The 24,069-nt window shown below is 37.1% G+C and overlaps 1 protein-coding gene across 4 annotated transcripts in view; it reads left to right on the top strand.

The window, feature by feature from the left end:
• The window catches only part of GALK2 (galactokinase 2), a 144,182-nt gene that overhangs the window by 41,807 nt on the left and 78,306 nt on the right, over window positions 1–24,069 (top strand). For all 4 annotated transcript variants that reach the window (XM_023255384.2, XM_023255383.2, XM_023255382.2 and 1 more), the window contains exon 5: window positions 1,545–1,691. In XM_023255384.2, the coding sequence (XP_023111152.2) occupies window positions 1,545–1,691 (147 nt within the window). The remainder of the gene's footprint in view (window positions 1–1,544; window positions 1,692–24,069) is intronic.

The raw sequence follows: 24,069 nt of genomic DNA, 5'->3' as shown, positions 1-24,069 counted from the left end.
TCCATTTACGTTTTTGAATCTGTTGTACGTTTTAATTTAAAACATTGCGTGATAAGTTTGTAAGTATGATTCACATTCAAGATACACTGTGGATCAGTTTATGGTTAAATATATAGCATTCTCCAAGTTTATTTTTTCTTTTCTTTTTTTTTTTTTTAAACAAGCTGCCTGATGTTCTGTATGAAAGGGCATTGGCAGCAGCAGTGTTTCAGTTTATAATTTGTATTTCTGGAAAGGAAATTTTTAGATGACTTGAAATCAAGAAGAGAAATACATCCAGCAGAATCTCTTTTTTTGTGGTGTGTGAGTTTTGCCAACATAGGAAAAAAGGACAAAAAGAATTAAGGAAGAAAACAGCCTTTAATTTGCAGAGTTTTGTTGTTACTTTGGTTATTCTAACTAGTTGATTGAAATTTCTTCCTAGAATAATATGTTTGATGAAATGCATAATTATGTAATATAATAGTATTTTGTACTTTGGTCTTGAGCTGTTTGAGTAATTTGCAAGCACAATAGTACTTTTTCTTGAGGAGGTAGCCTTGAATTTATTTTTAATCCTAAACCACAAAGGTTATGTTATAATATCATCTTAAGTACCATCCTAGATATTCATCTAAGTATCCTACAGATGTCCATCTTTAGATCAGAGTCTCATTATTTCTTTGGGCTTTCCTAGTTGCAGAAATAGTTTCCCTGCTTTGTTTAGAGTCTGTGTTCTCATCTGTGGCTGAATTCTAATTTGGCTGTCTTGAAAGCTACCATATGGCTAAACTGTATCTATAAACTCTAGTAAAAATCTGGATTTCCTCATATAGCTGACTTACATTAAATCACAGTGACAGTATCCTGGCCCATGTTTTTGACTGCAGTGGAGAAGTTCTCAACCAGAAATCAGGGACCTGGGTTCTACTCCCAGCTCCCTGTGTGTTGGAAAAAAACTTTTAATCTTTTGGTGACTAGGTTTTTCCATCAGTAAAAGGGAACCAAAGAAGCTTAGGACATTTTTTCTTCAGAGGACCTTCTGAAATTGAATTATAATTGTTTAATACTTTTTCTATATCTGTTCAAATCAATTAATGCTCAAGAAAAAGATCATTCCTCTTAAAAACTGAGAACAAACGGAGGGTTGATGGGGGGTGGGAGGGAGAGGGGGGTGGGTGATGGGTACTGAGGAGGGCACCTGTTGGGATGAGCACTTGGGTGTTGTGTGGAAACCAATTTGACAATAAATTTCATATTTAAAATAAAAAAATATTAAAAAAAAGGAAAGAGAAAGATCATTCAAGGCAATTTTAGGAAATGGATCAATAGCTTTTTGTTGAAAAAGGAAAAAATTATCTTCAGATTACCAAACCCTGTGGCCAAGAACGATTTAATAAAATGCCATGTATAGACTCCACTAAAGCGAATTGCACAAGCAGTTTCTATCAATAGCACAATAAGTCCATTGATAAACGTTGGCTCTCTGGGGAATGAAAGAACCTTTTGCTACTCCTTGATTCCAACACCAAAGTTACAAGTGCTGTTTTCCCTTCTATTCTCAGGAGCACTTTGGTCTTAGCAACCTGACTGGAATGAATTGTTTGGTGGATGGAAACATCCCACCGAGTTCTGGTCTCTCTAGCTCCAGTGCTTTGGTGTGTTGTGCTGGCTTGGTGACTGTCACGGTGCTGGGAATGAACCTATCCAAGGTAACCAACTTGAATGTGTTTGCTTCACAGAACTCTCTCTTTCTAAAGGCATTAGTGTGTGAAGCTCAAAATTGGAATATCTTCCTTCGGTTAAACAACTTTGTCTTACCTGAAAGGACTCCACACATGGACATGCACATCACCCTAGTAAATTAAGTCCCGCTTGTGATAAACCACTGTGAGGTATCTGATACTTTGCAAACTGAGCAGATCTGTGAAGAGCTGGGATTAAATGCTCTTAGATGACGTGTGGAGTTTGAATGCATGGATATCTTTTTGGATCACCTCATTAACAAGTTCACTTTAGAGCTAGAAATTGTAGGCTTCATAGTTAGACCTGCTTATTTTCAACCAAAACCTTAAATTAAATATTTGACAAGCACTGGGTAAAAAGGGTAAAGACCAGGCAATAAAGGAACCGAACAGCATATCTGTTTATACCAGCAGGTTAGTCACTGAAATAAACTTTAAAACAAAATATTGCATTACAAAGAGGAAATGCTTATTTCAAGGAAACATAAATCCTACAAAAGGTCAGAAAGCCTCAACTTTACAAGTTCACATAAATCTCTGACTTTGCAGTTCAGAGCAGGTGTGCTCAGCTTTAATTAATGCTTTGGAGTTCTGGTTCAAACAAAATGTTACCATAGGTTCTTTTTATCCCATGTACCTATATTACCACGTTTATAGATGGTTTGGGGAGGGCATCAGGCAGATCAAGAGAAAGTCAGCCACATGCTTAGTCTTTCTTCAGCCTGTTTAACCTTTCAGTTTGAAAATGTTATACATAAGAGGAAAGACAAGTAAAGGAGAAAACAAAGGTTCAGGTAGAATTCTCTTTGGCTGTCATGCGTACTATACGTTAGTTAGCACTTTGTAAGCTATGGCTTATTTGGTGGGAAGGGTAACTTACTTGTTTTTTGTTCATTGAGAGGTAAGAAAGCAAAGGAAAGCAAGTCCAGATGTAAATGTGCTTCCACTGGTACTATGTTTAATCTGATGGCTTTGTTTGTTTGTTTGTTTATTCGTTTGTTCATTATCCAACCATTATTTATTTAGTGGCTGCTTTGTGCCAGGTAATGTTCATAGCATTGAAGCTATAATAGGTACAGTTTTAACCCTCACAGTACTTATGATCTAAAAGGGGGATAGAGACATTTAACAGGTGACTATAATAGAGTGTGGTAAGTGGATAAGTAGTGTGCTAAGGGAGTATACTAAATGCAGATTTAGAGAGCATAAGGCATCTAAGCTGAGACACAAGGATTTGTAGATGTTAGTTAAGAAATAGTGATAGCATGATAACACTGATAACATCAGGTAGGCATGTATCAGGTGAAGGGAATCTTATGTGGAAATATCTAGAATAAGAATGATCATGGATTGTTGGAGGAATTAGAAAGGGCTTAATTTAGGGGCGCCTGGGTGGCGCAGTCGGTTAAGCGTCCGACTTCAGCCAGGTCACGATCTCGCGGTCCGGGAGTTTGAGCCCCGCATCAGGCTCTGGGCTGATGGCTCAGAGCCTGGAGCCTGTTTCCGATTCTGTGTCTCCCTCTCTCTCTGCCCCTCCCCCGTTCATGCTCTGTCTCTCTCTGTCCCAAAAAAAATAAATAAACGTTGAAAAAAAAAATTTAAAAAAAAAAAAAGAAAGGGCTTAATTTGGCTGGAGTAATTCGGATGACGGGGAATTTGGGCTTTATCTTGATAGCATTGTAAAAACATTTCAGGCTTTTAGGAAGAAGGTAACATGATCATACCTATATTTTAGAAAGATCACTCTGGCTCTATTATTAAAATTGGTAGGAAAGTAGTAACAATATCAATAGTAGGGAAATTAGTTGGTCTAGGGAAATGGCAGTGAGAATGGAGAGATCTGAATCATAAACTGAAAGTATATCTTGGAATCAGTAAGACTTGATAATTGATTGGGTATGGAGATGAGGGACAGAAAAGAGTCAAAGATTTTACCTAGGTTTCTGGCTTGGTGTGACTCATTGGAATAAGGAATATAGATGAAGGTAAAATATTGAGTAGGGGAAATCTGTGGGCAAGCTGATAGAGTTATCTAATATTTAGTCACAGACAATATCCCTGAAGGTCAGCAGGGAGATCTGGACTTGAGATGGCCCATTTGAGAGTCATTTAGTGTATAGCTGGGATCTGAAGCCATAAGAGTGGAGAAGAACTTCCAGGGGAAGAGCATAGGTAGAAAGATAAGGGAGACTAGGACAAGGATCTGGCAAGCATGAACATTTGAGGAATGGGCTGAGGAAGAGAGGTCTACTGAAGAGACTGAGAAGTAATCATATAGATAGGATGAAAATCAAAAAGGTAAGGCAACAACAAAGACAAGGAAGAGAATATTTCACAAAAACAGTGGTGTCATATGCTACTGAGATGTCAAGTAAGACAAGGACTAAGAAGCATCCATTGGATCTAACATCAGAGAAGTTAAAGAAAATCTTGGCAAGAACAGTTTAAAATAGAAATGAGTTGGGGGCACTTGGGTGGCTCAGTTGGTTAAACATCCAACTTTGGCTCAGGTCATCATGAACTCACTGTGAGTTTAAGGCCTGTGTCGGGCTCTGTGCTGAAAGCTCAGAGCCTGGAGCCTGCTTCGGATTCTGTCTCCCTCTCTCTCTGCCCCTCCCCGACTCGCACTCTAGCTCTCTCTCTCTCAAAAAGATAAACAACAACAAAAAAATTAAAATATGAATGAGTTAAAGTCTCTGTGAGAGGCAAGAAAGAAGAAATGTTCAGCAGATACAAAAAATCTGGCTATACTTGGTGAGAGAGATAATCAGATGTGTGTGGTGGGGTAAGGTCGAGGAATTTATTTATTTATTTATTTATTTATTTATTTATTTATTTTAAAGTTATTCATTTATTTTGAGGGAGAGAAAGAGAGAGAGAGAGAGAGAGAGAGAGAGAGAGAGAGAGAGAGAATGAGAATGTGGGGAAGGGGCAAAGAGAGAGAGAGGAACAGAGAGAATACCAAGCAGGCTCCATGCTGTCAGCATGGAGCCCAGTGCAGGGCTCTATCTTACAAACCATGAGATCATAACCTGAGCCAAAATCAAGAGCTGGACACTCAACCAACTGAGCCACCCAGGCACCTCAAATTCATTTATTTATTAATAAGAGGATTGGTGAAACTTATTATTATTATTATTTTTTTTTTTTTTTTTTTGCATTTTGGAGGTTTTTAATGGTATAAATATCTAAGGGAAAGGAAGAAAAAATGTTGAAGAAAAAGAAACATTTGAAACTTTGGAATTAATTTCTTAATTCTTTGCAATTAAGTTGTTTCTGTGTTTTCAAAGTGAAAAACAGCAAATGTATTAGCATAAAAAGAGACACAAAGATCAATGGAAGAGAATAAAGTGCCCAGAAATAAGCCCATGCATATATAGTCAATTAATTTATGACAAAGGAGCCAAGAATATACAATGGGGAAAGGATAATCTCTTCAATAAATGAATTTGGGGAAAGCTGGACAGCCACATGCAGAAGAATAAACTGGACCACTATCTTGCACCATACACAAAAATTAATTCAAAATGGATTAAAGACTTGAACATAAGACCTAAACCCATAAACTAGAAGAAACAAGCCTTAAGCTCCTTGACGTTGGTCTTGGTAATGATTTTTTTTGAATTTGTCACCAAAAGCAAAAGTAACCAAAGCAAAAATAAACAGGTGGGACTACCTCAAAATAAAAAGCTTTTACACAACAAAGGAAACCATCAACAAAAGAAAAAGTCAACCTACCGAATGGGAGAAAATACTTGCAAATTATTTATCTGATAAGGGGTTAATATCCAAAATACATAAAGAAATCATACATCTCAATAGCAAAAAACCCCAAACAATGTGATAAAAAATGGGCAGAGTGTCTGAATAGACATTTTTCCAGAGAAGACATACAGAGGGTCAACAGACACATGAAAAATGCTTAACACCACTTATCATCAGAGAAATACAAATCAGAACCACAATGAGATATCACCTCATACACTGTTGGTGGGAATGTAAACTGGTACAGCTACTGTGGAAAATAGCATGGGGGTTTCTCAAAAAATTAAAAATAGAACCACCATATGCTCCAGCAACTGCATTTTTCGGTATTTACCTGAAGAAATAGAAAACACTAACTTGAAAAGATATATGTACCCCTGTGTACACTGAAACCTTATTTACAATAGTAAAGTCTCTGTTGGTGGATGAGTGGATAAAAAGAATATATATCTGTACAATGAAATATTAGTCAGCCATAAAAAAGAATGAAATCTTGCCAATTGTGACAACATGGAGGGAACTTGAGAGCATTGCACTAAGTGAACTAAGTCAGACAGGAAAAGACAGATATGAATGATTTCACTGATGGATGCAATCTAAAAATTTTAAACACCTAAGTTCATAGTTACAGAGAACAAACCAGTTGTTGCCAGAGATGGTGAGTAGGGGATGGGTGAAATGGGTAAAGGGAGTCAAAAGGTACAAACTTCAGTTATAAAATAAATAAGTCAAGGGGATGGAATGTACAGAATGGTGACTATAGTTAACAATACTGCGTTGCATATTTGAAAGTTGCTAAGAGGGTAAATCTTAGAAGTTCTCATCACAAGAAAATAAAGTTCTGTAACTATGTATGGTGATGGATGTTAACTAGACTAATTGTGGTGATCATTTCACAATATATACAGATATCAAATCATTATATTGTATACCTGAAACTAACATAAGTATGTCAGTTATGCCTCAATTAAAAACACTGAATAAAGGGGTGCCTGGGTGGCTCAGTTGGTTAAGCGTCCGACTTCAGCTCAGGTCATGATCTCACTGTTTGTGAGTCCGAGCCCTGTGTCAGGCTCTAGGATCCAAGCAGGAGTCTGCTTTGGATTCTGTGACTCCCTCTCTCTCTGCCCCTCTCCCACTCGTGCTCTGTCTCTGTTTATTTCAAAACTAAATAAACATTAAAAAAACTGAATAAAAAATAGCAAATATACTTTTATCAGGACTAACTCCATTGCCTAAAGGGAACAAAATACATATCCTAGGTTTCCCTGTTAGTCTAAATTGCACTGGCAATGCTTATATTTTATAGGGGTTGAGCATCATTATTTGGACAATTTCTTTGCTGTAATGAGATAGAATCTTAACTGAAAGGAAGCCGAATTTGCTCAGAGTCTTTATAGTTAAGTGCCAGTTGTATACTTGACTCTTGTAAAAATCATACAGCATAAGAACTCCATGGACTTTAGAGATGACCTAGTTCAAAAAAAAATTTAAACTGATATATCAGTGTCCAATAAGAAACGAATGGCACACAGCGTATAGCTGAAGAGAATTTAATAAAAAGACTGTTTACAGAGATGTGGGCAAGTTCAAGGGAACCAACTAGGAAGAGTTCTTTTGTGAATCCAGAAGAAGCTGTTATGCTTTAGGAGCGATGGCTATATAGTAATGTTGCTAGAGATGCAATGAGGCATGGAGAGAGTGAAGCGGGTGGAAGTGTCAGTTAGTGGCAGTGGGTGAGGGGAGTTGTCCATAGTGGCCTCTGTGTCTCTTCCGCGATACAGAGAAGTGTCAGAATGGAGGGGCAGGAAGGCAAATGGAGAACAACCAGCCTATCTGATAAGAAAAATAAGTCCCATGAGAAACTGGTGAGTAATCTCTCCCAATTGGTGAATAATTCCCTCCCAATTAAGATGTACATCCGGTGTTCCCTATTATATTGTAGCCAAACAACTACAACACATGGGGTTTGATACGTAGATATGGAATTTGTTAACTCATTAACAAATGAAATGTTTTATGTCTGAAACCAAGAAAAACAAGTGGCTAATCACCCAGAAAGTCTGAAAGACTGAAAATATGAATGAGAAGGAAACTGATAAAAGAGAATATGGAGCAATACAAGATCTATGAAATAGAAAAGGCTAGAGACTTCTGGTTTCAAGATGCCAGAATAAAGAACATATCTACTGTTTCTTTCTCCAGCTCTCATTTTTGATTCTTAAAAAAAAAAAAAAAAATCCAAAACAATAGGGAAAGCAAGAAAAAAGGAGGCACATTCACCTTTGATGAATCAAGGAGACATAAATAACCCTAAACCAGAAGAGACAAAGATGGAAAGTGGGTGGAAGGATGGTGCATGACTTAGCAGAGTGGAAAAAAGTCCGAGGCTAGTGCCTGTGCAGGGAGGTGCAGATGGAAGGCAGGCTGACTCACAGTTCTTTGGAAAGGCTTAGGAATCAGAGGCACCCAGCACCATGGAAAGGTGACATGGTGGGTGGGAATCCATTTGAAAGGTCTATTTTATTTATTTATTTTTTGAATGTTTGCTTATTTTTGAAAGAGAGAGAAAGTATGAGCAGGGGAGGGGCAGAGAGAGAGGGAGACACAGAATCCAAAGCAGGCTTCAGGCTCTCAGCTGTCAGCACAGAGCCAGATGTGGGGCTCGAACTTATGAACCGTGAGATTATGACCTGAGCTGAAGTTGGGTGCTTAACCGCCTGAGCCACCCAGGCGCCCCTATTTGAAAGTTTTTATGAGAAGAAGATAGACCTTCAGAGCTTACTCTTAACTCCCTAAGTAAGGAGACCATTTCCTCCCACCTTTGCAGGAATTTCTGGAGAAACAGTCAGAGATAGGCTAGACTTGGGGACACTGAGCACTGAAAAAGGCAGGATGAGAATAGAATTGAAAACTGGGGGCGGGGGGTACTTAACGGACATTCTGCATCTGCACAGTGAAATTCCCAACTCCCCTCCTATTCTCAGCTCTAGCACATTGGCGGCCTCACCACTCCACACCCCACCCGGAATATTGGAAGCTCCTTCTCACAGGGAATGCAGTCATCCTGGAGAAGAGACCTATAGATACTGACGTTTGGTCACCTCCTTCCACAAAAATTCTCCAGCTACTCTATGACCCTATTAGAGGCCCACTTACAAAGCTTCTATTCATTTTTTTAGTGACTCAGTCTTTTTTTAATTTATTTTTATTTTTTATTTTTATTTTTTTTAAATGTTTTTTTTTAACGTTTTATTTATTTTTGAGACAGAGAGAGACAGAGCATGAATGGGGGAGGGGCAGAGAGAGAGGGAGACACAGAATCGGAAGCAGGCTCCAGGCTCTGAGCCATCAGCCCAGAGCCCGACACGGGGCTCGAACTCACAAACCGTGAGATCGTGACCTGAGCTGAAGTCAGACGCTTAACCGACTGACCCACCCAGGCGCCCCTAGTGACTCAGTCTTAAATATGATAGGGCATCAAAAGATAATCAGACTTTGGAAGAAAGCCTCCAACACAAAGCAGACAGACAACCAAAGAAACAAGAATTAAAAAAGGAACTCAGAGGAAACAGACAATGCTGACAGCAGGAGAATGCTTCAAAGAAGCCATGATATCCTCAGAGAGGTAGCAGAGAGGTAGAAGAAAATGTTGAAAAAAAGAGCAGAGTGTTATTTTTTTTTAAAGGACTAAAAAATAAGAAAGAGCTTTTGAATATTAAAAATATGATGGGGGGCACCTGGGTGGCTCAGTCAGTTAAGTGTCTGACTCTTAATTTCGGCTCAGGTCATGATTTCATGATTCACAGGATCAAGCCCCAAGTTAGGCTCTGCATTGACAGTGCGGAGCCTGTTTGGAATTTTCTCTCTCTCCCTCTCTGCCCCTCCTCTGCTCGCATTCTTTCTCTCTCTCAAAATAAAGAAACATTTAACAAAAATTGATAGGTAAAACAAAAGTTTCAGTGAGAGGACTGGGAGAACTCTGATAAAGTAGGGAAAAAAGGAGGTGGACAGTAAGAGAGAGAAAGATAGGAAAATTTATCGATCAATTCTAGAAATTCAATATCCAACTAGTAAGGAGAAAAAGAGAAAAGAGTCATTAAAAAACTATATTTGTAGGGGCGCCTGGGTGGCTCAGTTGGTTACGCATCTGACTTTGGCTCAGGTCTTGATTTCGCGGTTCATGATTTCAATCCCCACATCGGGCTCTGTGCTGACACCTTGGAACCTGGAGCCTGCTTCAGATTCTGTGTCTCCATCTCTCTGTTCCTCCCCCACTCGCTCTCTCTCTCTCTCTCTCTCTCTCAAAAATAAATAAACATTAAAAAAATTTTAGAAAACTATATTTGTAAAAATATCCCTCAAGGGTAAAAACATGAGTTCTTAAATTGAAAGGTGCTCATTGGGTGTCTAGCGTAATAAATGAAAATAAATTATACATCTACAATTTTTTTTTAATTTTAAAAAAAGAAAACCTCCACAAATTCTAGGAATTTTTAAACTTGAGGCTAATAAAAAACACACTGAAAACTGATTGAGAGAAAAGAAAGGAATGAAAAGGAATTTATCAAAAATAGTTTCTGGGGGCACTTGGGTGCCTCAGTCAGTTAAATGTCTGACTCTTGATTTTGGCTCAGGTCATGGTCTCATGGTTCATGGGATTGAGCCCCATATAGGGCTCTGGGCTGACAGCACAGAGCCTGCTTGGGATTCTCTCTCTCTTCTCTCTCTGCCCCTCCTCCACTCATGCTTTCTCTCTGACAATAAACAAATAAGCTTAAAAAAATAGTTTTGGAAAATAGAAGACAACAAAGTAATATAGTGAATTACAATCTTATGAGTATAATCTTCAAAATATAAGTGAATTCTAGCTTAGAATAAATGAATTGATCAAATATAAGAATAGAACCCCCAGCTTTCACGGAACTTATATGCTGGTAGATGTGATGATGGTGTAAGATGATGGACAGCTATACAAACAAATATATAATATGATATCAGCCAGGTTGTAGGAAAATAGGTTGTAGGGAGGGGAAGTTGCTATTTTAGATAAGGAGTCAGGAGAAGTCCTCTTTAGGGGAGGAGCCATTTTAACAAAGGCCTGAGGAGTGAGCACAGAAGGGAAGCAGAAGGGACAGCCCTAAAGCTAAAGCGTGTTTGTCATGTCCCAGGAATAGCAGAGGCTGGTGTGGGGAGGTATGGGGAATGGGGAGAGGGCAGGGTGGTGGCAGGTGAGCTGAGACTGGCGATCAGAGGCCACATTGTGTACAGTCTGCTTTGGATTCCATTCCAAGTATAATGGAAAGCCTTTGGGGGGCTGGGATCTGAGGTGTGAAAATGTGACCTATGCTGCTTTGAGTTTCTTGAAGCTGGAAGTCCTGTACTGTGCCCCATACTGTCCAGGGAGAAAACAATCTAAAAAACAAACGAAAAGAAAAGAAAAGGAATGGTCAATGCCCTTATGGAACTTAAATGCAAGTGGAATATTAACAGAAGACTCATTAACTGAGCATCTATCTCATACAAGGTGTGAAGTATTTTATAGGTAAATGGAGAATAGGGTTGTAAGAAGGGCTACTTGGTGAAGTTAAGTGGGGGAAGTTTTCAAATAAGTGGGAAGTTCTAAAAAAAGGAAGGGGATGCTGTGTCCCCAATCCTGGGAGGGGCCCAGGGCATTTCAGGCAGAGTGAACCCATAAGTGTATTATTACAGTTCTCTGAGCCAGACTGATCAATATGTATCAGCTGAGGCCTAGAAATTCTTATGTTGCCTCATGAAAAAAATTTTTTTCAAAACTTTATTTGATGGCAGGAACGTTTTCTAGTTGCTTGAGTCCCTCAACAGGTTTCAGTGACTTAATTTCTGGGGCAAGTTAGTTGTATAGACATGGATTAATACTCTTTCAAAGCAGTGTTTTGGTGTTTGGAATTCATGCTGTGCAGGGAATCTTTGAGGTTCAGAGGCAGAGCAAGTGGAGTGTTTGAACTTGGGTGCCGAGTATGTCCAAGCTTTCATTTCTTGAGTTTATAAGGGCTGATTCCTTGAGACAGTTTAAGGACGTATTTTTCTCTGCATATAGCTACATTTAAGTTAGGTATTTCTTGGCCTTCAGAATGAGATCATGTGCTTAAAAAGTAAAGACTAAGGTCTACATGAAAATGAAAAGAATCTCACAGTAACACAGAAGTTTGAACTATGATTAGAATGCTTCAGGAGCAGTTTGCTACATGAAAGAAAGATATAAGAAAAATCAGAAAACAATTTGCACTGTCACTAATTATTATGTTTAGAAATCCATCTAGAAGGACATTGTTTCAGTTTGCTTAAAATAACAAGAGCCCCATCCATACAATGGTTAAGGAAAATAGTAGTTTAAAACATTCCAGACAGATGTTGACTGCTAATGAACTGCAGCAGCACAGCCTCTAAGAAGATGCTAAATCCATAATACAATCTTTGAAGAGAATCTCTTCATTAAGTGCTGAACATGGACTGAAGCCATGTACTTACTGGTGCAAGACCCAGGAGGGCTTAGTGTTAGCCCTGGGTGGCCTGTATTAAAAAATGTTTGAAATTTTAAGTTAGTATTGTTAATATAAAACCATTCACCTAGTTTTATCAATAAAAAAAACAACAACAAGTTTCTTTCACTTATGTGGAATCGCGTTTGTATCTCTTGTTGTATTCTATTTTAGGAGTAAGATTGGAGATTGAGTCATTTATTTAATGATTTTGAGTAATTTGGACTCACTTGGATGATGTGACTAAGTTATTTGCAGATTAGAAGCCTTGCTTTGCAGGGGTTGTTTAGGTCACCTCTTTTTTTTTTTTTTTTTTTTTTTTTTTTAGTTTTTCTTTTTTCCATTTCCTTTCCTAGGCTAAATGTGTGTTTACCTTTTGCATAAACTAAGGCAAACAAGACAAATTAGGGAGCAGCAGATTGGAGGAATATGGTTCACTGTTTCCAAGTGGTTTCAAATGAAACCACTCTTGCTGAAAATTCATACCTATGCCTTGGTTGTGCTTTGAACTTTTGTTGTGATCTTTAGATCTTTATCATTGTTAGGTCACTGTGTTTCAAGGCCTCCAAAATTTGACTTGCACCCAGCAATTAGTTAAATGTTATCTAGTATTTAAAGACTGAGACAATCCCTGTGAAATTAAGGACACCACATATGTGCATAGCCCTTGCCTACTACACTTGCTGTATGCAGGGAAAATAACTAAAAGATGAACATACCAGGATAAATACCCACCCCCTACAAATTCAGAGCGGTGTGTCATCTATTTCCATTCACTTATGTTTCACAGAGGGGATGGTAGCCATTTTGGTCAAGAGTCACTCTATGCTGACCCCCAGACTAATATTTGATGGAGTAGCAGGGCAGTGAAAAGCTCTCTAGGCTTTGTCCCCCTTGGTGACCAATTTGCTCTGTAACTTGTATAAATTCCTTATGTCTCAATTCCTAAGCAAGAGTAAGAGTAGCTGTTCCTTTAATTCCAAATCAGTTAGATTTGCCAAATACTTCCAGTTCTCTGACCTTCCTGATAGGGGACTTTGGAAAAGTTTAGGGGAAGAGTTTGGCAAAAATTAGGTAATGTAGGAAAATAAATTTGTAATCACAGAAGTTTTTGTACCTGTGTGAAAAGTTTTAGGTGTATTGGTGGTCATGGGAATGAACAGTAAAGATCAGACTGCATTGTGTAGGGAAGAAAGTGACTCTGAAGGGAAAAGGAAGGTTAACTGATGGAGACTAAGGCATGCATTGCAGTTCTGGAGACACAAAGATTTGGAGGTCACTACTGAAAAATTAGGAACTTCAAGTTGTGTTAGAATTTATGTGAGAGTAAAAGATGCCTTTCTTTTCTATTATCTCAGTATTGCAGAGGAAAATACTGAGGCTCAGAGGATTCATATAACATGACCAAAGATAAACTGCTTGTGAACGGTGTTGTCTGGATTCCAGCTCGGATAGATTTGATTCAAAATACAGTAGATACTTTCTTCGCTCAGCCATGCTGTCATCTATGATGTAATATAACTAGTATTGCAGACATAGGGAGCACATTGGAGAGGAGTCCAGCCTTAACATTCTGTGATCTTTCTGATGTCCTAAAATAATGAAAGTGAATTATAATTTTTCATGTATGTGCTCAATTGTGTGAACTGAACATTTTTTAATAGGTAGACTGACTTGATACTCTTTGTCAAGATGATGATTATTTTTCAAGCCCTGATATATCAGAAGCAAATTATTAGATGGTTAGGGTACAGAAAACTCTAGGTATAGTCCTTGTGGTTAAGGAGTTTACAGTTTAATTGATGAGATTAGATTAACATAAATTAGAAGTGTCACATAAAAGCAGCATATACAAATTCTTCCAAAGAATATGAAAAGAGAGAATATTTTCTGATGTTTTTTATGAGGTCAGTATAACCTTGTTACCAAACCAAATGTGATATCTTGATACCAAATCTGACAAGGACGTTATAAGAAAAGAAAGTTACAGGTAGAAAGTTATAGGTTACTGTTTCATATGAACTTAAAGGCAAAAAATTCTAAACAATATTATTAGCAAATTTAACCCATTAATTTAATAGGATAATATGTTATGGTCAAGTTGAGTGTATTCCAAGAATTAAAGATTGGTTTATTAATTAAAATCAAGTAATTTATCATATTAACAGAATAAAACACATGTTAATCATAGCTAAAGGAAAGTATTTGATAAAATTTAATATTCATTTTTGATTAAAAAGCTGAGCAAATTAGAAATAAGTTTAGCATATGACAACCTTTGGGATGTATGGAAGGGAAATGATTAGATGGGGATATGAAGGAACTTTTCTAAAGTGATGGCAGTCCTTCTTTCTTGACTTTGATGGTGGTTTCTTGGGTGTTCTCTTTGTGAAAAATTATTGAGCTTTATTTTATGCTTTATACACTTTTTTCTGTGCATCTTATACTTCAATAATAGAAAAAAAGTAAGACTGTATTCAAGACAACCAATCACTGATAAATAGTTAAAAAAGTTTTTTAAGTTTATATTGAGAGAGTGTGAGTGGGGGAGGGACAGAAAGAGAGAGAGAGAGAGAGAGAGAGAGAGAATCCCAAGCAGCCTTCGTGCCATCAGCACAGAGCCTGATGCGGGGCTCAGTCTCACAAACTGTGAGATCATGACCTGAGCTGAAGTTGGATGCTTAACTGACTGAGCCACCCAGGTCCCCCCTGATAAAGATTTTTAATGAATCATTAAGAAATACTCTATCCACTATAATGTATACATATGTTTTCCCTTTTTGTGATACACATAAGAACATTATATAAATATAAATACGTATATGTATTCATTCCCCCTACTGCTTTGCTTTTTCACTTCAGAATATAAATTGAGAATCATTCATATCAGCATACATACAGTTACTGGATTCTTTTTAATGGCTACCTGTTTAATACTACATAGTCATACTATAATTAATTTGGCCCTATAATTGGGCATTTCCATTGTTTCTAGGGTTTTGCATAATACCAGTTTTAATACTTAATAATATTTCATTATAATGAAATACTGTAATTTATTTAACTGGATTTCTATGGTGGAAATTTAGATTGTTTCTAATATTCTGCTATTATAAAAAGGGCTTTGATGAATATTCATTTACACAATCTTTTTCATAGTTGATCAGTTCTTCCCTTAGCATAAATTCTAGGACATAAAATTATTGGATTAAATATATTCTCATTTCAACGTTTGAATTTTTTTTATTTTAATAAACTTTATTTTTTAGGTTCACAGTAAAATGGAGTAGAAGATACAGAGATTTCCTATATACCCCTTGCCTCTACAATGCATAGAAAATGCTCAATGCGCTTCTATCAACCTTCTCCATGAGAGGGTATATTAGTTACAACTGATGAAACCGACACATCATTATCACGTTTTACATTAGAGTTCACTTTTGGCGTCATACACTCTGGGTTTGGATAAATTTATAATGACATGTATCCTCCATAATTGTATCATACGAAATGGTTTCACTATGCTAAAAATCCTCTAGTTCTGCCTGTTTCTCTCTCTCCTCCAAACCCCTGATTTTTTTTAATGTCTCCATAGTTTTGCCTTTTACAGAATGTCATGTAGTTGAAACCATACAGTATACAGACTTTTCAGACTGGCTTCTTCCACACAGTAATATGCATTTAAGTTTCCTCCACATCGTTTCATGGCTGGATATAGCTCATTTCTTTTTAACACTGAATAATATTTCATTGTGTGGAGGTTACACAGTTTATCCATTCACCTACTGACACATCTTGGTTGCTTTCAAGTTTTATCAGTTATGAACAAAGCCTCTATAAACATCTGTATGCAGGTTTTGGTGTGAACATGTTTTTAGCTCCTTCAGGTAAATTACAAGGAGTGCAGTTGCTAGAATGTATGAAAAGAATATGTTTAATTTTGAGAGTAACTGTCAAACTGTCTTTCAAAGTGGCTGTATCATTTGCATTCCCACCAGCAATGAATGAGACTTCCTGTTGAGCCACATTCTCACCAGCTTTTGGAGTTCTGGATTTTGGTCATTTAAATAGGTGTGTAAAGACATCTTATTGTTGTTTTAATTTGCATTTTCCCAATGACACATGATGTGGAGTATCTTTTCATATGCTTATTTGCTATTTGTATATCTTCTTTGGTGAGGTGTTTCTTAAGGTCTTTGGCCCATTTTTTAATCAGGTTGTTTATTTCATATTGTTAAGATTTAAGAGTTCTTTGTATATTTTGGATAATAGCCCTTTATCAGATATGTCTTTTGCAAATATTTTCTCCCAGTCAGTGACTTCCCTTTTCATTCTCTTGACATCATCTTTTGCAGCGCAGAAAGGTTTAATTTTGATGAAATCCAGATGATTAATTCTTTCTTTTATGGACTGTGCCTTTAAAAAAATGTTTATTTATTTATTTTTGAGAGAGCGAGAGAGAGAGCGAGCGAGAGAGAAAGCAGGGAAAGGGCAGAGAGAGAGGGAGAGAGAGAATCCCAAGCAGGTTCTGCTCTGTCAGTGCAGACAGAGCCTGATATGGGGTTCAAATTCATGAACTGTGAGATCATGACCTGAGCCAAAATCAAGAGTCTGATGCTCAACTGACTGAGCCACCCAGGTGTCTCTGGACTGTGCCTTTGGTGTTGTATCTCAGAATTCATCACCAAATCCTAGGTCATCTAGGCTTTCTCCTAGGTCATCTTCTAGGAGTTTTATAGTTTTGTTTTACATTTAAGTCTGTGATCCATTTTGAGTTTATTTTTGTAAAGGTGTCAGGTCTGTGTTTAGTTTCTTTTCTTTGCATATGGATGCTCAGTTGTTCTGGTACTACTTCTTGAAAAGACTGTCTTTGCTCCATTGTATTGCTTTTGCCCCTTTGTCAAAGATCACGCTATATTTATGTGGGTCTATTTCTAGGCTCTCTATTCTGTCCCATTCATCGAATTGTCTGTCCTTTTGTCAATACCAAAGTCTCTTGATTGCTGTAGCCTTATAGTAGGTCTTGAAGTTGGATAGTGTCAGTCCTCCAACTTTATTCCTCTCCTTTAATATTGTGTTACTGTTCTGGGTGTTTTGCCTCTCCATGTGAACTTTAGAATTTGTTGATAACCACAAAATAACTTTCTAGGATTTTGGTTGGGATTACATTGAATCTATAGATCAAGCTAGGAAAAAATAACATCTTTAACAGTATTGAGACCTCCTATCCACAAACACGGAATATGTTCTCCCCATTTATTTAGTTCTTTGATTTCATTCGAGTTTTATATTATCCTTGTATAAATCTTGTACATAGTTTATTTATACTTAAGTATTTCATATTTTTCAGATGTTAATGTAAATGATATTGTATTTTAAATTTCAAATTCCACTTGTTCATTGCTAGTATATAGGAAAGTGATTGACTTTGTGTATTAATCTAGTATGTTACAACCTTGTTATAATTGCTTGCTAGTTCCAGTTTTTTTGGTTGATTCCTTTGGATTTTCTATATAGACAGTTATGTTATCTGCAAACAAACATGGTTTTATTTCTTCTTCTCTCTCTGGATACCTTTCATTTCCTTCTCTTGTCTTACTGCACTAACTAGGACTTCTAGTATGATGTGGAAAAGCATTGGTGATGGGGGAAATTCTTGCCTTATTCCTGATCATTTTACCTTTTGAAATTCATTGTCAAATTGTCCCAAGTGTCCATTGACTGATGAATGGATAAAGATGATGTGGTGTGTGTGTGTGTGTGTGTGTGTGCGTGTGTGTGTGTATATGTGTGCGCATGCACAGTGGAATATTACTCAGCCATCAATAAGAATGAATTCTTGCCATTTGCAATGATGTGGATGGAGCTAGAGTATATTATACTAAGTGAAATAAGTCAGTCAGAAAAGGACACATACCGCATGATTTCACTCATATGTGGAATTTAAGAAATAAAACAGATGAACATATGGGAAGGGGAGGAAAAAAGAGAGAGATGGAAACAAACTATAAGCGACTCTTTAAAATTTTTTTAAATGTTTACTTATTTTGAGAGAGAGCGAGAGAGAGAGAGAGACAATGCAAGCAGGGGAGGGGCGGAGAGAGAGAGGGAGACACAGAATCTGAAGCAGGCTCCAGGCTCTGAGCTGTCAGCACAGAACCTGACACGGGGCTTGAACTCAAGAGCTGGGAGATCATGACCTGAGCAGAAGTCAGACGCTCAACTGACTGAGCCACCCAGGCACCCCATAGAGACTCTTAACGATAGACAACAAACTGAGGGTTGATGGAGGGAGGTGGGTAGGGAATGGGCTAGATGGGTGATGGGTATTAAGGCGGGCACTTGTTATAATGGGCACTGGGTATTGTATATAAGTGATGAATCACTGAATTCTACTCCTAAAACCAATATTATGCTGGATGCTAACTAATTAGAATTTAAATAAAAATTTACAAAAATAAACTTTTACAGGAATACCTCAAAAAAACCCCACCCCAAAACAAATTGTCATCTAGAAAGATTTTATCAATTAGTATGCAGCAACATTATGTGACACTCCATTTCCCCACAGCCTTACTAACACTTTATCAATCTTTAAAATCATTTCCAAACTGACAGATGCTGTCATGGACATATCTTGATGATTAGAGAGTTTAAAGATCTTTTCCATGTTTTTTATCAGTCACTTGCATTTTTTGGATTTTGTCGTATATCTACTCAGTTCATTTTCTCCAGGAGTATTCATTAATCATCTTATTACTCCATAAGAACTCTCTATGTTAAGTATTCTTATATGTTGCAAATATCCACCCCTTTGCTAACCAATTTTCTGTTTGACTTCTTTTAAACTAACGATTCTTGGGGCACCTGGGTGGCTCAGTCGATTAAGCATCCGACTTCAGCTCAGGTAGTGATCTCCCAGTTCGTGGGTTTGAGCCCCACATAGGGCTCTGTGCTGAGAGCTCAGAGGCTGGATCCTGCTTCAGATTCTGTGTCTTCCTCTTTCTCTGTCCCTCCCCGGTCATGCTCTGTACCTCAAAAATGAAGAAATGTTAAAAAAATATATAGGTATATTTTTTAAAGCAAGTCTATGCCTAATGTGGGACTTGAGCTCATGACCCAAGATCAAAAGTCACACAATCAACTGGCTGAGCCAGCCAGGTATCCCTAAACTAATAATTCTGAAGCAAAAGTCACTTTAGTCATATTTAAGCAAACACATAGGATGGGATCATGGGATCATTGTATATACATTCAATTTTGTCTTCCTTGAGTTGAGAATACTGCCCACCCTTCCATTTCATTTTGAAGTAAAGTACTTGAACACAAAGTAGCCTGACAGACTCAGGATTTTTTTTTTTTTTTCAAGGATTTCTCAGGAATAAGCCAGCCACTTCATTAAACAGACACCAGGGCTCTCTGGTCTATGACATGTTTGACATAGTATCTTTAAAAGCTTAGAGGAACTAAAATTGTGACCTATTTGTATTGTAAGCAGGAATATTTTATGAATAGCATTGGTGCAGTACAATATATACTTTTGAATTATGAATGATGCTGTTTAGCATCTGTTTAGCACTTGGAGAAATTTAAAGAATTTTATAAACATCCATTTGTCTGGTCACTTAACTTTGTAATGAAAGGTCCAACTGCCAGCTTCATGGAACACAGTTGTGTCTCTCAGAGACTTGAGCCTTGCTACAGGTAATGTACTTGTACTTTATGTTATATCAAAGAGATATGGCAGATTTTACTTTTACAACATGTAAATGTTACTTCTACTTCCCCTTAGGGTCTAAACACATTAAATAACAACAACAGCAACAACACAAAACTGGAGGGTATAGCCATGTGGATGGGCCCACGTTCATTCAACCCTTTTAGGGCTTGGGCAAGGCACTGGTAATTGACAATGGAGATTCCATTTTAATCTTCAGGAACATATAATCCATTAAGAATAAAAGAAGCACAGTCATTCTGGCAAATGATAGATAACTTTAAAAACCTCTCTCTGTGAAGAAAGAGATGATTGTATCAAGTTCTTATAAACATCTTTACACTGCCAGGCATAAAGGAGACAATTAATGGGGTTGGATTAAGTTAGTGAGTTATCATCACCACCACCATCTGCATAATAGCCATTTCTCCCTGTTATTAGTGTTGAATCTGGATGAGTTAAAGAAAAACATAAAATGAATAATTTGTTTCAAAGAAAGCAGTGTCTTCTCCTAGGAGAATACATTTATTTTTTCTCTGAAAGTACGGAACTGAAAAATAGACCCTGGTCTGAATTCTGGTGCTGCCACTCCCAAGCTTTATAGGTGAGGGGACATCTGTCTCTGGTTCTCAGTTTCCTCATTAGTAAAATAAGTGAATTTAGACTACTATATCTTTGAGATGCCTTCTGGCACTAAGATTATGTGATCTAAGAGGTAAAGCAATTCTTAAGAAGATCAGTTTTTTTAATGTTTATTTATTTTGAGAGAGAGTGGGAGGGGCAGAGAGAGACAGGGAGAAAGAGAATCAATCCCAAGCCGGCTCCGAGCTGTCAGTGCAGAGCCCTATACTGGGCTCTATCGCACAAACTACATGATCGCAACCTGAGCTGAAATCAAAGTTGTACGCTTAACTGACTGAGCCACCCAGGTGCCCCAAGACGATCAGTTTTTGAAGAGTTGCCTAATAGTAATTAAACTCTTGATTTATTGATATCGAAATCTTCTAATGGATTTTTCAAGATTCTACATCCTTAGTGACAAGAAAATCATTGTTGGAAAACACCCCCAAACTTCTGGAAAACTATATCCAAATTAGAAATATTGCCGTTTTAGGTACTTGTTATTAGTGTAATAATGTAACCTGACTCTGCTTGTATTGCTGATTGACAGTTCTATCACCAGGTGGAGAAAAACTGCTGCCTTTCTTTCTTACTTTTTTTAAAAAAGTTTCTTTCTCATAATTGCTTTGCTTAGTAAACTTGGCAATCAGGAATTTATTGAATAAAATGAACTTTTATAAATAATTTCAATGTCCACTAGATGGAGATACTGAGGTAACCAAGCTCTTGAACTGACCACATGTATTTTTACTTCTGGGTGGTTTGCTCTTTGTTTTAATTAAAATAAGTGAAATAGTGAAAAAGAAAAAGAAAAAGAACAAAAAAAGCGAGGGTGAGAATTGAGAGTGAAATTCAGCTTTCCATGACTCCAAGGAGAGATTCAGATACACCATAAATCATTGTGAAGCATTTCAAAGCTGTATTGCATACTTCCTGCCATTAAAACTAAGTGCATTGATCTAATTTGCAACTACCCACACCCCTTGAAATGGTTGTGTTTAATTTACTATCTATTAAAAATCTAATAAAAACTCATATGAAAATTTCATTTATTAAGTTTTCCTGTTTCTCAAATTTAATCTCTAGATTTAGTATTTATAGACATAATTTAAATTTTTCTCTTTTGAGTTATTTTTTCCCTATTAAATTTTTAGTAGCTCACTCTTAAAAGCATATTGAGTAATTTGTAAGTATTACTTCTTCAGAGTTGGGATGCATTTTAGTAAGTATATTATGTACTTTTTCTAACACAATTATCCTAAGGCCTTTGATGATCGTAAAAGCAAGCAGCTGGGGTCAAATCCTAGGTGAGAATGCTAGGAATGAGACTAGGAAACTAATATATTTATAGAACATTTTAGTGAAACCAGTAGGCAGTGAATCATATAGGCATATAAAAATAATCTAATGATACTTATCCAGGTTTGCACAAAATGAATGATCAAGGAAAAGGGTAATTTACAAATTAAAATTTCCTTGGTTACTGAGTATACCAGATACTTTAAGAAATGCTATTGGAGATTATTCAGAATTTGGGTGAATGGATATAATCTCTTAATTTTAATAGTATCTGAATTGGTAAGGGAGCAGAAGATAGAAAAGCCACTTAGCCTGATCATAAAGACTGAAGGATGGAATTAAAAGATGAGTTTAGCTCAGCATCCAACAGGATGTTATGGTAGGAAGAGCGTGTCCTCTAAAGTCAACAAGACCTTGGACTCCTAGCTCATACCCTCAAGAGCTGTGTGACTTGGCACATTACTTAATCTCTCTGACTCTGTTTACTTGTCTGTAAAATTAGGATCATAATATTTACCCGGTGAAGTCATTGTGAAGATTACAGCCATGTATATAAAGTACAGCACCTAACTCATAATAGGATCATTATTGTCATCCTCACGTTATAATGGTGATGATGATGATGATGATGATGATAGTTATAATCTATAATTCTCATTTAGATGAACAAAATATAGATTTTATCTACAAATGAGAATGTTTGGAAAATGATTAGACTAGTTTTACTGGAAGCCTTTTTATTTTCCTTTTAACTAATTGAGTTTCAGGGACCCCATGAACCCCAAATGGGTTAGCACAGTAAAAAGAACCTCCTTTTCATTCTTTTACTTATCAGTGTTTATTGAACCAGGCACTGTTCTAGAATTGGGGCTGAGGAAATAAAGTAGACAAGGGGATTATATTCTAGAAGGGAGAGACAGATATGAGAAAGAAGTAAATGGCAAGATACTTTCACAGGGTTAATTTCTATAAGGAGAATGAAGTCTGACAATGATGCAGAATGACTTGTGGAGAAAGCCTACTTTAGGTTATGTGATTAGTACTAAGAATTAAAGTAAGAGAGGTGAGGAAGAGAAAAGAAATCACTAATTAAAACAATTACCCATTGTTGGTAAAACTGAGTATTATTGTGGGCAGCAATCACACGAGGCTGTAAGGCTCGACATTTGAGCTGGAATACATTATTAAACATGTAACTGTTAGCTATTTCGAATCTCACCTTGCTGGTTTGCAAAATTTTCCTCTGAAGGGAACTGACTTGTAATTCTTTTTGGAGGCAACCTTGCTGATTCTGCCATAAGGAACCATTTGTAGGTGCAGAGAGCCATGGGAGAGCGTGTGCTCCGGGGCCCTGGCTGTTTGGGCTTCTTTCTTTTCTGTCGGATGTGTACAGTTAGGTAAAAATAGAGTCAGCAGGCACCCCTCAAGGGCAGCCTTCTGTGTTTCTGGATTAGGATCTTCTGGTGGGTTTCTAAACTTTGCTTTGTATGTCTCCTTACCCATTTTTCATGGGAGTTCCTTCCAGTCGGAGCTGAACACAGGGAATAAGAGTACCATTTGTCTCACTCTGTCAAGGGAATCGGGGGTGGTCAGTATTAGACTATAGGTTTAACATACAGGGAAAAAACAAAATTAAAGAGGCAAAACTATCTATTGAGTTTTCCAATCAAATCATTGCTTGGTATTTTATTATTATTATTATTATTATTATTATTTTTATTGCTTGGTATTTTAAAGATCCTACCTTGCTATAAAGCACTGGATTGTGAAGCTCCCTTCTGGAGCGGGCCTAAGAACGTCTCAGATCTTTGACACTGGTTAGAGTTAGGTGTTGTAAAATCTGCCAGTTGCCTTAGGTTACCTAATTTTTATCGTCAAATCCTATTCTGTTGTCCGGTGTGGTATAATTTATGCTTCTTACCTTTATTTCACACTGTCACTGTACCCCTGTAGTTATCATTTCACTGTTGGGTGAAGAGATCCCACAGTAAATTACTAAAATGAATAATGTAAGCTAGAGTTCCTATTGTTTTTCTTTTTAAATGTCTTCAAAAACAAATAATTCAAAGTTTTCAATAAAGGAAGGATTTTTCTTTCTGGGTGTCTGAACAGCAGAGGTAACATTTGCTAAAGTTTCATTTCACATATGCAGACCTATTCAACTGTCAGATTGGCAACTTGACATTTTAAAGTAATTTATCCCATAATTAAATTATTTCCCACGCAACATCATAACTTCTTTGAAGCAATAGTGGGAGCAGGAGTGGTGAATCCCATTCTGTTTTGTTTCTTATATGAACTGGGGAAGCTCTTCAAATTCATCTTACAGAAACCCAGGTTGCACTGTTAACACTTGGGTGCCTGCTTTGTATCAACACCAATATGGTCTTACTAAGGACAATACAAGAGAGGGTTGACTTTT

Source organism: Felis catus, chromosome B3 (genome assembly GCF_018350175.1).
Source record: "Felis catus isolate Fca126 chromosome B3, F.catus_Fca126_mat1.0, whole genome shotgun sequence".
NCBI classification, from domain to species: Eukaryota; Metazoa; Chordata; class Mammalia; order Carnivora; family Felidae; genus Felis; species Felis catus.
The sequence above is the reverse complement of the archived record's forward strand: the minus strand, read 5'-3'. Positions and strand labels throughout refer to the sequence as shown.